This window comes from Silurus aristotelis, assembly GCF_946808225.1.
Source record: "Silurus aristotelis genome assembly, chromosome: 25".
NCBI lineage: Eukaryota > Metazoa > Chordata > Actinopteri > Siluriformes > Siluridae > Silurus > Silurus aristotelis.
In genome coordinates, this window is record NC_139598.1 from 14,208,981 (window position 1) to 14,223,840 (window position 14,860).

Here is a 14,860-nt window from a genome sequence, read left to right on the forward strand (position 1 = left end):
CTTCTTCAGTCTAATGATTGGAAAAAGTATACGTTTAAACACGACAGAAAGACTTGCTCGTATCACATCTGTCCTTCATAACCCTGAATAGCTCAAACGGCACTGTTCAAAATTCTTCTCCTGACCTTTAAAGCGCTTTATAACCGTGTCTATCAATAGTGGACTGAAATATTCCTGTCAGCTCTCCTCCACGGGTGGTGGAATCATTCGGCTTCTTAATCTCTGTCAAGATGTAGCCTTCCATCAATACAGTATAGTACTGTATAAATAAAATAACATTTTTATTTACCAAATACATTTTTCTTCCTCCATAGGCATAAAAACGTCTATCTCTGATGTATTAATGTATGCAGAGCACTACACACTTGTTTTGCCAGTCAAACTTGGCTGTAACAGTTTCCCTCTGACCAACCAATCAGAGGACAGAAAAATGCTGACGCTATTTTGGGCCAGCTAGCTGACCTGTGAGGCGAATTTTAAATCTTATTGGTTAAAGAAACAGACCCATTGCTTATATTCTCTAAGGTAAAAAGACAGGCCCTGGGCAGATTAGATTGACATGGCAGCACATAGAGGCTGAAATCTGATTGGACAATAAGTCTAACATCCACATACACATACTAGAAGTGCAGTGCAGCCAAGAGAAACACTAAAAAATGAGGAGAATAGACTGTTTCGAATAAATTAATACAATTTCATGGAACAAATATTAGAATTTAGGTTATAAATATAGGTCAGTGCTTCTGATAGTGTTTAGACAGGCAGAGAAGGCTTTGTTGGCCCCGACTGCCCGCCACTGGAAGTCACAATATCCATGATCACAAAATCCATGATTTACACAACATAGTGCACAGTGCAGTGTATAAAGATTTTAAAAAACAATGCACTCTAAAAATATATATTTTTAAAATTTCCCATTTGGCTGGATTTTATTAATTTATTGAAAAATTCTTGCATATTCCTAAAACACCGTCTATTGTAACCTTGTAATCTATTGTAATTAAAACCTATTGAATATATAAAAAATTATTAACTTCAGTCAATAAAATAGTCACTGCATTGCCACTGCATTTCTAGCTCCATTACCCAGTGCATGAATGACAGGTATCAAATGTCTGCCTAATTCAACTTTAATGCAAGTTGCCAAATCTACTTAACGCCTCCATAAGTAACAAAATCTGTTACACAACTCTATGTAAGCAATATTAACTTAAGTCGTAAGTTAATATCCCCGACATTTATTTTGCCGTGCCTTAATAATTGAATTGCATCTCGGCCTTTATTATACTTGCCGGAGCTGAGGGCCTATTAATCACAGCGTAATTGGACACACATCCTGGTTAAATGCTGCTGCTCCACTTTCAGTCACATATAAATGAAAGCGTTGTGCATTATTCATTCGTTTATCTGACTGAACCCTCCCAATTGTGTTACGCAAGCCCGGGAAATATAATGGCGGCTGGAGGTTATGAATCAGGATGCGTAGGGAGATGACTCGCATGAGATTACTCGCACAGTGCCGCTGAGAAAATCTCTCATACATCTTCGTTATTTAAGAGTCGTCCTGGGAAACGCAGCAAATGCTCTCCTGATCCTGAGCAAAAATGGCAGAGATCAAAATACAGCGATCATTTGAAACCGAGATGTCTCCTATAGCAAACATATTAATTATTTAATATTATACTATTCGGTTTTTATACCACAGCAAATCTGATTGGTCAGGTGGTAATGAAATCAAACTGAATACTCTATTGTGTTGCCCAGTTATTATCGATATTATTATATATCTATTTTATATGCATCTTATGTATACACAATTACTGCATGTACTTTATCCATTGTATTATACCCAGTGGTGGACAGTAATGAAAAAAATTATCAATTGTTACTGTTCTTAAGTAGCTTTTTTACGTTTCTTTACTTTACTAAAATATTTCCAGTTGAGGAGACTTCAACTAACATTACAAGTCAAATTTCTTAATTTTTACTTAGGATTGCAAAAAACCTAACTGGTCAAAAACGCAAACAGCAAACAGAACATTTAGAAAGTTATATATAATGAAAGAACCTCCTGACTCTAACTTGCCACAACACCATTGGCCTTATTTGGGCTCATATTAATATTAACAGATATCAATCAGTGTTCCGCTCATTAATATCATTCTATTTATAGACTGGTGTGCTGAGAGAAACATTAGAGTCTTTTCATATAAACTGAGTTGATCAAGAGTCTCATCACAAAAATGATAATAGGAACATTATATCCATTAAAATCAAAGTACCTTGGATACTTAAGTACATTTGAAGAGAAAAACTTGCCAAAGATCTCTACAGTCCAAATAAAATCTTCTAATTTAATAATAATATAACATGGTCTGTCTGAATACTTAAATACTTAAAAGGCATGCATTGATATTGTTGGACCTACAGGTGGTTTCTAAATGAATGTGTGTGCTTATAAACAACTGTAACTGTAGTCCCAGGTTATGTGAAGTAGGACACCAGTTGCCACATTATCTGTGTAAAGCTGCTTTGAGACAATGTCAACTGTTAAACGCGCTATACAAATTAAAATTAATCGAATTAAAATTGAATTGAGTTGCAAACTAATTGCATTCCTGAGCAAATCGTTTGTGTCATTATACTTATATAGTAAGTACGGTGATTTTGATAAACGGACCAATGTACACAATGAACAGCTTCTTTGTAGAAACACAGCACAGACATATTATTCACACCTGAACACACGCTCGCTCGCTCGCTCACTCACTCACTCACTCAATCACACTCTCTCTCTCTCTCTCTCTCTCTCTCTCTCTCTCTCTCTCTCTCTCTCTCTCTCTCGCTCATAATTGTTTTTATAAGCCCATGCATAGTTTAAACGAGGGAGTTGGGATTGGTTAAAAGGAAAACAATGTAAATGTGTGAAAACTGATCCTTTTTAAAGATTTTTAATGAGATGACAGAATAATAGGTGGATCAGCTGCTTTATATTTATAAGACGACTGGCCAAACAGTACAAGAGAGTAAATTATAGGCTGTAGATTTCTGCTGACTCATCATGACAATGATTTGCACACTGATATGAATTAAGGACAGCTTCTAATGCTCCCTGAGGTTTGATTAATTGGGCTCTGGATTAAAGTGATGAACAGCAGGACACTGTCAATTCCCATCTCTCCCACTCCCTCTATGTTTCTCTCTCTCCCTCTCCCTGGCTCACTCTGGATGACTCACCAGTACTGCTGCCACGTCTCCTCTTCAAAGATGTCCTCTGGAATAGGATTGATCAGCACCAGGTCCGACACTTGCCTGGACAAACGGAGGTGGAGACTGGTTAATGCGTTTGTTCTCAGCGTAGAAAAACAGAAATCCCATCAGGAGCATTCCATCTTTAATACTGATGGGGTCGTTGCCATCACGGGTGCAATATTTCCCTTGCACAGGCGCCACCGAGCAGTCACGCCTTAATTTAGGGGGGTTAACAGCTACACGTGGGCGCTGATGAAGTGGTAAATCTGTCTGAGGGAGGATGTGGGGATATAATCACGCTGAGATAGAAGAAGGATTTACGGAACGATGCTTAAGCCCCCAGCTAAGATTTGTGAGAGCTTGGTGGAAATCTGACCTCACCATGGCAGGTCAATGTGTATAGCATATAAAGGAATTCTTTGCCTAGACTATATCTACTAGATTGGTAGACTATGTTTGATTATCACAGACATTACCACAAATTATGACTTGATTCCCTTTGCTAGAAAGATAATAAAAAAATGTGTTTAAAACCAAGATCTTTCGCCATCAAGGTAGACATCTTTGTTCAGCCTTAAATTTACTTAACATAATGAAAGTAGATAGCAGGTCAATTCTGTAAAAAAAAATACCCATGAATTCTTTAGTCATCAATATTTTACAGCAATGAAGCTTTAGAGCTGGTACAATTATAAATTTTTAAAAAATGTAATCGATGAACTCTAAATGCCTGTTCAAATCCTGATGTGGCCATCTGCTCTCGTAACCCATCCACCACATGGTTCAGATATGTTTGCTCTGACTGCTTTTCTGCTCATCACAGATGTAAAGAGTGGTTATTTGAGCTCCCATTGTCATCAAGACAGTTTTAACCAGTCTGGCCATCCTCCTGCGGCCTCTCATCTTAATAAGCATTTCTGCCTACAGAACTTGTTGTTAAAAGTTTTCTGCACTACCACGGGTAAACTCCAGACGATGTTATGCCTAAAACTACCACACGTGTGCGATGATTGCATTTTCTCCCCATCTATAATTAATAATTAATAAATCAATAATTTTCTTTTTTGTTCCTGTGTTTTTATGCATTCTTTTTCAGCTGTATAATCAAACAGTTGGCTATATGGCAGACAGACAGACAGACAGACAGACAGACAGACAGACAGACAGACAGATACTCAGCAACAAATATTAATAACAGTGCAAATAGTCAAGTATACTGTGCTATTATTGGAAAAACAACTAATACGCTAAAACTATAACTATATCTCTAACTGTCTGTCTATGAGCATGAATTACTGGAACCATGTCCTGTGGTCTGATGAGACTAGAATAAACTTGTTTGGCTCAGATGGTGACCAGCATGTGTGGTAAAACCCTGTTGAGGAGTACCAAAAAAATTGTGTCTTGCCTATAGTCAAGCATAGTGGTGCTGCTGGTACTGGGGAGCTGCAGTTCACTGAGGGAAACAAGGATTCCAACATGTACATTCTAAAGCTGAACATGATGCCGTCCCTTCAGGAACTGGACCAAACGGCAGTTTTCCAACATATTAACGAACCCAAACACACCGCCAAGATGACAACTGCCTTGCTGAAGAAGCTGAAGGTGAAGGTGTATGTCTCCAGACCTGAACCCTACTAAGCACCTGTGGGGCATCCTCAAGCAGAAGGTCCAGGTGTCTAACATCCAGCAACTTCATGATGTCCTTTTAGAGGAGTAAAAGAGGATCCCAGCAACAACCTGTGCAGCTCTGGTGAATTCCATGCCCAGGAAGATTATGGCAGTGCTGGATAACAATGGTGCTCTTACTAAATATTGACACGTCGGACACAGTTTTGATATGTTAATTTAGGGTGTACTCACTTTTTCAGTTGCCAGTTATATTGACAACAATTGCTGTATGTTCAGTTATTTTCATAGGACTATATCTAAGTTTAATTTCTATAGAATTGTCCCTTGAGAAGACATACTACAATGGTTGCTCAAATGTGAGGGACATACTCACTTTTATGAGATACTGTCTGTCTGTCTGTCTGTCTGTCTGTCTGTCTAGAAACATTAATGTTGACAGAAATATAAACTGCTTCATGCCCAACAAAAGATCATCTTATTAAAGACAAGAACTTACACGTCATAAATGTGAGTATAAAACCTGGCGTTCAGCGCACCCAGCTCGGCCCCGACCAGTATGAAGGGCGTGGCTATCTCAGCAGCTGTCACCAACCGATGAAGGTCGTCCACCATCCTGATGGTGAAAAGAAAAAGAGGAAAAGAAAGACATGGAGGTTAATGTGTCGCAGTCAACACACACAGCACAATGAGTGAAGTGTCGACAAAGCACATGTGACACACCATTTATCATCTGGCCATATTATGACATGTGGACCTGCAGACCCCTTACCGTCTCGGACATTAGCAGAGTGCTCAGCTCTGTCCGTGTCAATTACGCAGAAGACGGAACGAGGTCAAAGAGATTGAGCATGAGCGTGAGCATATAATTATATTAATTAACAACATGCATAAGCGGATGGGGGTCAGAGATCATTATAGCTGATGGAGTTAAGCAGAAAGCAAGCATGTAGGAGGTAGAAATGTAACACTCAGAGCTTATATATGGGAAAGAATCATAAGGTCATTTACTTACAAGAAAATAAGGGTAAGGGCATTTATAGATAGATTTTCCGGGTAGCATCCGTTGCTGGAGCAGCTTTGAAGGTCTGCTATAGGTTGATTAATTGGTTAGTGGCAAGCAGGATCCAACCTAGCCATCGGTATCGGTAATTTTCACTATCAGTCAACCTCTACATAAAACTCAATGGCATGGCAAAATAGTATGAGGAAAATAAAAACTTAGTTTTTCCGGGTTGCATCATACAGTACGAGAGCAGCCTCTAGAGGCAAATCACTGTGGCCCCACGGAGTTTATTTGTAATGTCTTTTTTAATAATTTTGTATGTAATTATTCATATTTATTTGGCGTTTTACTTTTTGTTTTAGTTTGAATGCATGCATATTTTCCTCAATATTTATTATACTTATATATTCACATTTAGCACATTTTCATGATTCACTATATTTTTATTTAAAATGTTTGTAATAAAGTTCAGTACTATTTTACATGGAGTGTTATATTTGTTTGTTTGTTTGTTTTTTCCAGTATACATTTTAAAAACTACCGCCTGATTAATCGGTTAGCGGCAAGCTATCGGTAAAATCCATCTTTTGACCTCTAATGCTAACCAATGTAAATCCTAATAGAGCTTGCTTTGTGCGCAGGGACATTTTCACAGTTCGCGTGCCTCCAACTTTGTGGTAATAGTTTGGGGAAGAACCACATATGGTTGGAAAAGTAAGGTGTCCCAATACTTTTGTCCATAAAGTGTATATTCTGAGGTCAATCAATCACCTTTTGACCAATCGTCAACGGTTACACGTATTTTGTCATGTACATTTGTGCGATTATACCATACATGTTATTTAAAACATCCCTTAGCCGGGCCACAGGACAAAGTCGAAAAGAATGTAAGACATTATTCTGTGTCCTTAGAAATCCCAAAGCACTAGAGAAAGGTATTTGCTTCTGTGTGGTTCCTTCAAAAAAGCTTAAATTGAAGATCCCTGACATCAATCTGAGAAGTGAGAAATGCACAAGTAGACATAAACTGCGTCATCTCTTTTTTACGGCTGCTCACCTGACTCACCTCTGCCGACAAATCAAAGCAAAATAAAGAAGTCTTACAGCGGTGGGCAGAGGAAGCATTCGTCAAAATGCCTGCTTTTGGCTGCTTATTGAGTTCCACGAACTACATCGATTGCTCTCATGAGAATCTGCCACCCAGCCCTGAGTGTTACTGTGTGTTCTACTCTGAGATAAGAGCATGCGATCGTGTGGGACGATTACAAGTTTTACCAATGGCTGACTATCACGCCATGGACATGCCCTTGTGTGGGTGCTGAAAGACTGCGTGCATGAGCGAACGAACGGGGAAACTCAATTACTGACTGTGCCACGACAAAGGACACAGCTGCACAACAGCTGCCTGCTTTAACCTGGCTGAGAGCAGTAAGGTTTAACACTTTACATACACTATACAGAAACAAGTTTTGATTTTGGAGTGTAGTTTTGAAGATTTGTACTCATTCAGCCACATCCTAATCCATCCCAAAAGTGTTTAATAGGGTTTAGGTCAGAGCTTTATAGCAGGCCACTCAAGATCTTTCCCTCCAAACCCATGTAAAACCCATGTTTATAAACTCGCTTTCTGCCCAAAAGCTTTGTTATGCTGCGTTTGTACATTACAGAGAAAGCTAATTTGTGAATCTTTTAACCTACATTACACAAATAAATAAGTAAATAAATAAATAATGTAGAAAGTAAGAACACATGAAAAATGACATGGAGTGAGTTGAAGAAATGATGAAATCGAGGAAACATTATAAATCTGAGTACCTTCCTGTTGTTGATAATCTCCACACTTTCTCCATGCCTGTAGTGTTGTTCTGCGGAGCTCTCCTGCTAAAGCCCAGGCCTGCTCGATCATATGCACACACCTGAAAGAGTTCACATCGAAGTCACACTAGGAATGATCTCATGCCTTCATTTCTGTTTTAAATTAAAACTGAAAGAAAAAAAACCACAAAAACAAAATTCCATATTCATGTATTTTTTTTTCTTATTTGTGTTATCAAACAAAGTGGAGAAATTAAAATACCAAAGATGTTATTTCCAATCTAAAATCTTAACCTGGATGTTTGGATGCCAATGAAAAAACATTCGCACATTTTACATAATGTTTAATAAATGAAGCGAACTGATTGCATCTCACTATTATTTAGCAAGAGCCAATAAATAATAAGCCTATGGGCAGTTTTGATTGCTAGGGCTCATCAAAAATAACAAAATAACTGATGGCATTGGAAATGACTAAAGACAGAAGAAAATGAACAACTCTCGGTCTCCCATTCTCTCTCTCATTACGTCAGAATTGTCCACAACTGCTCGATTACAACATGATAGTGTCATAAAATGCTGATTGAAGTTCACCCAATAAACTCCCTAATAAGTAATAATGAGTTATAATGAAACTAAGCTAAATCTAGTACCATCTGCAAAAAAGTATTGAAAATACATTAGAAGATGTAAAATCTTCTGGCCGGGCGTTTACCCTGTGCCGCCACTCTCTCAATCACGTTATTTGACGCACTGCGCTGAGATCTTTCACATAACGCTTTCCAACTCCTGGCATTCAGAGCTCATTACATCCCAGTATGAGACTAAAGATGGTCCAGATACCCAGAGTGCTCAGGTTACATCACCTGACACATGCTTCAGTGCATGAAGATTCTGCTGGAGCTTCATTAAACAACACATTCACTCAAATGAACAGATGTAGTCTCCCCTAGACTGAGACTGGATGGGGTCCGATTTCATAAGTTATACTGTAGAAAATACTTTATTATTTCTCCAAAACGATTCACTGAACGAAAGAACATAATGTTTAAAATTGGGATTTGAAATACAATGGGGGTGTTATTTTAACCAGTAGAAGATCTCCAACGTCAGCTGAAATGCCTGCATTCCTCTTTTTTTAATATTAAACTTCACTTCACAAGCACAGATTTCAAATCATGTGCATAGTTTTACCTCTAATACAAATAATATTGTATTATTAATAATAATAATAATAATAATAATAATATACAACATTTGTTCCGGTTCACTAACATAATTGGTTTCTAGGTCAAAAATATTACTACAGTACTGTTAAACATCAGCTAGACACAATGCAACTCTTTTGTATTAACATGAAATATGTATATTTTGTAAAAAAAAAGTAGGAAGAAAAAAACCAAATTCACCAGAACCACATTTAACAGCAATGTACAAATCAACATTATAGCTAGTCAGCTATGAACAGAACATTTGGCCAAACTGTGTCAAAAATCTCACATACATGCTTAAATACAAGCCTGTACATTTATGCTTTTCACTCTTGTAATGAACAGAAGTGGTTCTAATCATTAAGCAGGTTTAATCGCCCACATAATGACTCAAGCTGTCAAAGCAATCACGTGCCGATTGCCTGAATCGAGAAATAATGTGCTGTGGAGATAAAAGCTGTCTGATGCTCGAATCAAAGGAGATGAAGGTTTACACTTAATATCCCGAGATATTAAGTGTAAACTCCTCTAACCCTTCTAAGAGCAAAAAAATTAATCATTCCTCAATGACAAAATTGCACTTTTTTGTTTACAATTTAAGAAAACATGATGCAGTTGAATATTTTCAAATGACAAATTCTATGTGTATTCACTAAACAAGGCAACACAACACAGCTATATAACTTTCCAGCTAGAGCGATACACAGCAACATAGTGGTTCTGATTAAACAAAGACACTAGACTTTAGCCAGACTTTAGGTGTGGTGCAAAGTCAGATCACTTGCTGACTTTTCCAATAATCTTTTTTCATTAAAAGAAGCCAATAATAAGGATAAACTTATTCTTAGCCTGTATTATTCAATTCCTGTATATAGGCAACACGGTCAGAGTTGAGTGAACCAACCCATATTAGTGACACACACACACACACACACACACACACACACACACACACACACACACACACACACACACATTGATAATACCTACAGTATAGTGTAATTCAAAACGATGCATCATAAACAGTCAAAGTGATAAGTATCTGGATTTATCTGGAAATGTAAAATCCTCCTTAACTGACCCAATAACTGACCCAAGGACACTGAAAATAATCTGGACAGAGCAGAATGTGAATTTATCTGGGAATAAAGCTCCAAACTTAGCTAAAATGCCTGTATTTTTCTTTTTAATATCAATCAAGTTACAACATGGTCAACTTTTGCAATCTGAAGGCCATCGTTCGCTTCACAGGTACGGTCTTCTATATCTTTCAGAATTCTTGGATTGGACAGATTACAGCTTTTAGTCTTCAAACATTATATACGTAACAGAATGATGATATGCGCTTTGTGATGATCATTACACCCTTATTATTTACCCCCAGGGTCAACTTTAAGACATATACAAGCTTACAATACCTGATTGTTTAATTGCCTTTGCCCTTATTTTATTAGTATTAGTTATTTAGGTATTGCATGGAATTTATGTGTCATATACAGAAAAAGTGGCGTTTTCCTTGTTTTCACAGAACTATGCCTGGTGAAAATAATGATACCGGGCTGCATGTCTCTGCCGCTGTATTAAGTCATAAGTGATGATAGTGGTGAGATATATCAAGGTATATTTGCACCGGTTCAGTGCGCATCATTATCCTGAGGCCACCACACTTTACCTTTAATATGGTCCTAATCCTTACATCTCCTGCTGCCCCTGTTGCAAGGGTCCCATTACACACACTACAAACAGAACCGTCACCGCTTTTAAAGCTTCCCCTATGCCACATGAAATTTCAAAGAACAAAACCGCTCCATGTTCAGGAAGCAATATATAGTATATCTCGTTACACAAGCTCTTCTCCAGACCACCGCTTCTGATCCAGGTGGAAATTTCCAATGAATTAATGATTGCACACTCAAGCGCTGTGTAATGGGGCTTGGTGACTGTGATTGGCGACCTGCTTCACTGCAGGAACACAAACTCATTATCAAATTGCACACCTCAGTAGGCGACCCTTTCATCTGATTCGACTTGCCTTTGTGTTTCGTGAGACGCTTTCTTGCACTTGATGCCAAATATCTGACGACATTCCAGTCGGAGCGTCAAGCAACACTGGAAAGGGGAGCAAAAAAAACTTGGGTAAGGTCACAGGGACGATCCAGCAGTGGATAATCTGTGCAGATCCGAATCTTAAGTCAATGTGAAATATATACGTGCTGTGATCATGCGATAGATTTTTCTTTGCTGCTGTAACAAAGAAATTTCCCCACTATGGGACAAATAAAGGTATAACGTATCTTATCTTAGTTTGTATATGGGTTTAAGTTCACATATCAAATATAATCATACAAACTATCAATTATATAAATATTCGATCATCCAGAGGTTATAAGCAGAAGTGTTGATGTGTCAGCAATCTGCAATTTAATAAATAAAAACCGACATATTTTTGCAAATATTTTGAAAATCGTATTTGATTACGGTTTTGGGTTTGATAATCATTCAACACTGAATTTTGAATTCCGATATACAGAATATTCAGAAATACTGTATAAATAAGGAAAAAACATTACCAGGAGGCTCTTATAAAAAAATATCCATGATGAAGTGGTCATGTCACATTCTCCTACACATTTTCATGTGAAACACCCCCCCCTTTTCTCTCACTCACTCACCGTCACTGCTTCTACCTAGCTTCTGTCTGTTTCCTAAGGCTAATAAAAGTCCTGTCCTGTGTTTTGTTTTCCGACTCTTGATCCTAGTGTGACAGAATGTATATAACGTGGAACATGTAAAACGAGTGACTTTGGAGTTGCTTTCTGTTAATAATTGTGAAGCATCCAATTCCTGACCAGAAGCAAATTTCTTCTACTTTCTCTGAACTAAAGAAGGAGGTTCGAAACTTTACCTCAGACTGTTACAGTGCTGACACTGGACACTGTCTCATCACTAGAAAAGTGTGATTTGATTAAAGGGCTCATTTGTATATTGCCCAAAACTTCTAAAACCTATGAGATAAAAATGCAAATATGCAATAAAAAAAATGCAAGCAATCAGTCAATGAGTTTTTACCAACTGGTTGTCCTTGGCCTTTGCAGATGAAGCTGATCTTCTGTCCCAAGCCTATATCTATTAACTGTGCATCTGAAGGGGAAAAAGAAAACATATGATTGCTGGATGGATGGATGGATGGATGGATGGATGGATGGATGGATGGATGGATGGATGGATGGATATTTTCCTTTCACTTGAACTAGGAAACCCAAATCTGTTCCAGCATGGCAATGCCCCTGTGCTCAAAGCCAATTTAATGAAGATCTACTTTACACCGGTTAAACGAGTAAAAGCTCTCCTACTATTGAGCTTTGACGCACAACCCTACTAAACACCTTTGATATGAATTGCAAACTGACTGCTCCCCAGGTCTCCTAACCTCACCTACATCACTATCTGATGTTACTAACACCCATTTGGCTAAATGAGCACAAATCTCCACAACCACACTTCTATATGTTGTCTTATATGTGACTGATACAGGATTCTAGCTGCTTAACAATTCTGGGTTTTCTTTGTTGTGTTTTTCATTTAATTGATTTGCCAAATGTTTTCAAATGGTGTAAGGTCTAGACTTGAAAAGTTATATATTCTCAGTTTAAAACTTGAGTTTGTTTTGTTTTGAAGAAAATATGGATTTATGAGATTTGCAAATCATTTCATTCTGTTTTCATTTACATTTTGAACACTGTACTAAATTTTTCAGGGTTGTGGATGTATTTTGAAAATATTTAGGTTTCGATTACAGTCCAGATTAATTCATTTCTATTCTTTGTCCAGTAATACACTCTACAGGTCTTCTGCTCACTTATAAATGTGAAAACGTACCTCTTGGTCTGAGTTCTTGTTCTTCTCTCTGAAGCGAGGCGTAATTAAGGAAAGGTGGTATGAAAATGACAAGCAGGAGAATTTTCCCTAAAAACATCACGGTCATCCAGCAGCTCGTCTTCAGCTGCTGCTGTTTGGTGGAAACGGGCGCTTCTGCTGACTGTGCCTAAAAACAAAAAAGAACAGATTTAACCAACATTCTTTGGACCGAGAAATGTAATCAAGATATAGAAGTTGTAGAATATGTTTTCATGAATACTGCAGACATAATACACATGATACTGCATTTCCAGGCACATAAAATAAACCAAATTAAATCAAATCATACTGAAAAGATCATTAATATTTGGCATGGAATTTTTCAACAATCAACAAAAGTAACATGACATTTGTTGGCTTTTATTTTGTGACTAAATTAATCGGGATTATTTTACTGAAACGGGTTTGTACATTGCCCACAATGCCTTTCGACTTTCGCTCATTTTATTGACTTGGATCTTTGAATGCCGTCGGTTGGTGGAAGAATGCTGGAGATGGAGCCGTTTCCAATTTTCTCTGCTCTAAAAAAAAAAACCCAAACCATTAAGGTTCCACCTCCATGTTTGTGTGTGAGGCATCTTCTGTTAAAGCAAATGCTCTTTTGCACAATATTTTGTTTACATTTTTGCTACTGTTCACTTTATCTCGTTACAACAGGTTTACTGGTGGAGCTATTTTGTGTATTGTCTTGCACTGTCTTGTGTTGTCTTTGCACTAGGCTGCACACATGCACTTTATGAGGCAAGGACACTTATTAGTTCTTGGCCCTGTGTTTTTCTGTTTCTGTGATTGTTGTTTTATGTTGTTGTATGTAGCACCAGGTTTCTGTAAGGAACATTGTTTCATTTCACTGTGTACTTCAACAGCTATATATGGTTGAAATGACAATAAAAGCTTCTTGACTTGACTTGAAATAATGTCCATTTGAACTTATTTGTCCACAAAACATTCATCTAGTCATTCACTGTCCAGTTCTTGTGTGTTTTTGCATTTTACCGAGTTTGTTCACATAAACCAAAGGAACATGTCTCAAAAACCATACAGACCGAATGTTTCCAGACACTTTAATTGTCCTATAATATCACCATCATAAGGGTATTATAACTGCTGACTTCTCCCAGAAATAAAAAAAAAACAGCACCATCAAGAAAATGAACACCAAAAGCTTTAAAAACATCCAAAATATTTATATATAAATATAATTCACGTGTTACGGTTAAGCTTTCCTTTAATTTGCATGAGCTCGTGCTTAAAGCTATATATTTCACTTTAATTTTAATGTAAGCCTGTATAAATAGTGTATATTAACAAATATTACATATAATTCATTATAAATTACAGTGTTGTAGACAAAACTACATATTTATTATATATGAACTGGATTTCTTTCAGGAAGTCTCTTTATATAGACTACTGTATATTGTGTAGGTGTCAAATGCCTCTTTATATTTCTTTAAGTGCACTATGTAGGGTGCAACACCAACTATTTCCTTTCCTCTGTGTGCCACCTGTATAGGGAGCACTGAAACATTTGGGATACAACCCATCAGTAGTAGCTACTTAAGATTAGCCTGGGTAACTTTAGCATGGCGACTGGATGAGATCACTAACGATGCACAAAATATACAACCTTGTTTTTCTCAGACTGGACATTTCCTGCGGCTTCATGCCCAACTGCTCTCCTGCGCGCCATCGGAGCTGCAACAAAAAAATTATGAATGAATGAGTGACGCGAAAGTAACAGGAAAACTTCCGCAAACACGGCAGCCGACGAGGGACAAAATGCGTTTGCATTATAAATTCGCTTTGCACTGGAATACCTTTGTTGTTGTTTGTTGTTGTTTATTCACACAACAGCTTACAAATTTTTACTTAAAAAAAAAAAGTTGAAGTTAAATCAGTTTTATGGGCATTAAAACATGCGTGTGCTTCTGATAACTCTCTTCAGTGAAGTAGTGATATTACATCCATCTATAAGTATTTTAGTGTTTCTTTTCTTTCTTTCTTTCTTTTTTTTATGCTATTTCTT

At 37.4% G+C, this 14,860-nt stretch overlaps 1 protein-coding gene across 1 annotated transcript in view; it reads right to left on the reverse strand.

The window, feature by feature from the left end:
* LOC310719844 (uncharacterized protein) overlaps window positions 1-14,615 on the reverse strand; it is a 32,820-nt gene extending 18,205 nt beyond the window's left edge. Inside the window, exons 1-7 of the mRNA XM_083530010.1 lie at window positions 14,462-14,615; window positions 12,793-12,958; window positions 11,983-12,054; window positions 10,946-11,022; window positions 7,703-7,803; window positions 5,381-5,497; window positions 3,238-3,312 (exon numbers count right to left, since the gene is read on the reverse strand). Coding sequence (XP_083386136.1) covers window positions 3,238-3,312; window positions 5,381-5,497; window positions 7,703-7,803; window positions 10,946-11,022; window positions 11,983-12,054; window positions 12,793-12,958; window positions 14,462-14,524 — 671 coding nt within the window. The 5' untranslated portion in view covers window positions 14,525-14,615. The remainder of the gene's footprint in view (window positions 1-3,237; window positions 3,313-5,380; window positions 5,498-7,702; window positions 7,804-10,945; window positions 11,023-11,982; window positions 12,055-12,792; window positions 12,959-14,461) is intronic.
* Window positions 14,616-14,860: the final 245 nt, after the last annotated feature.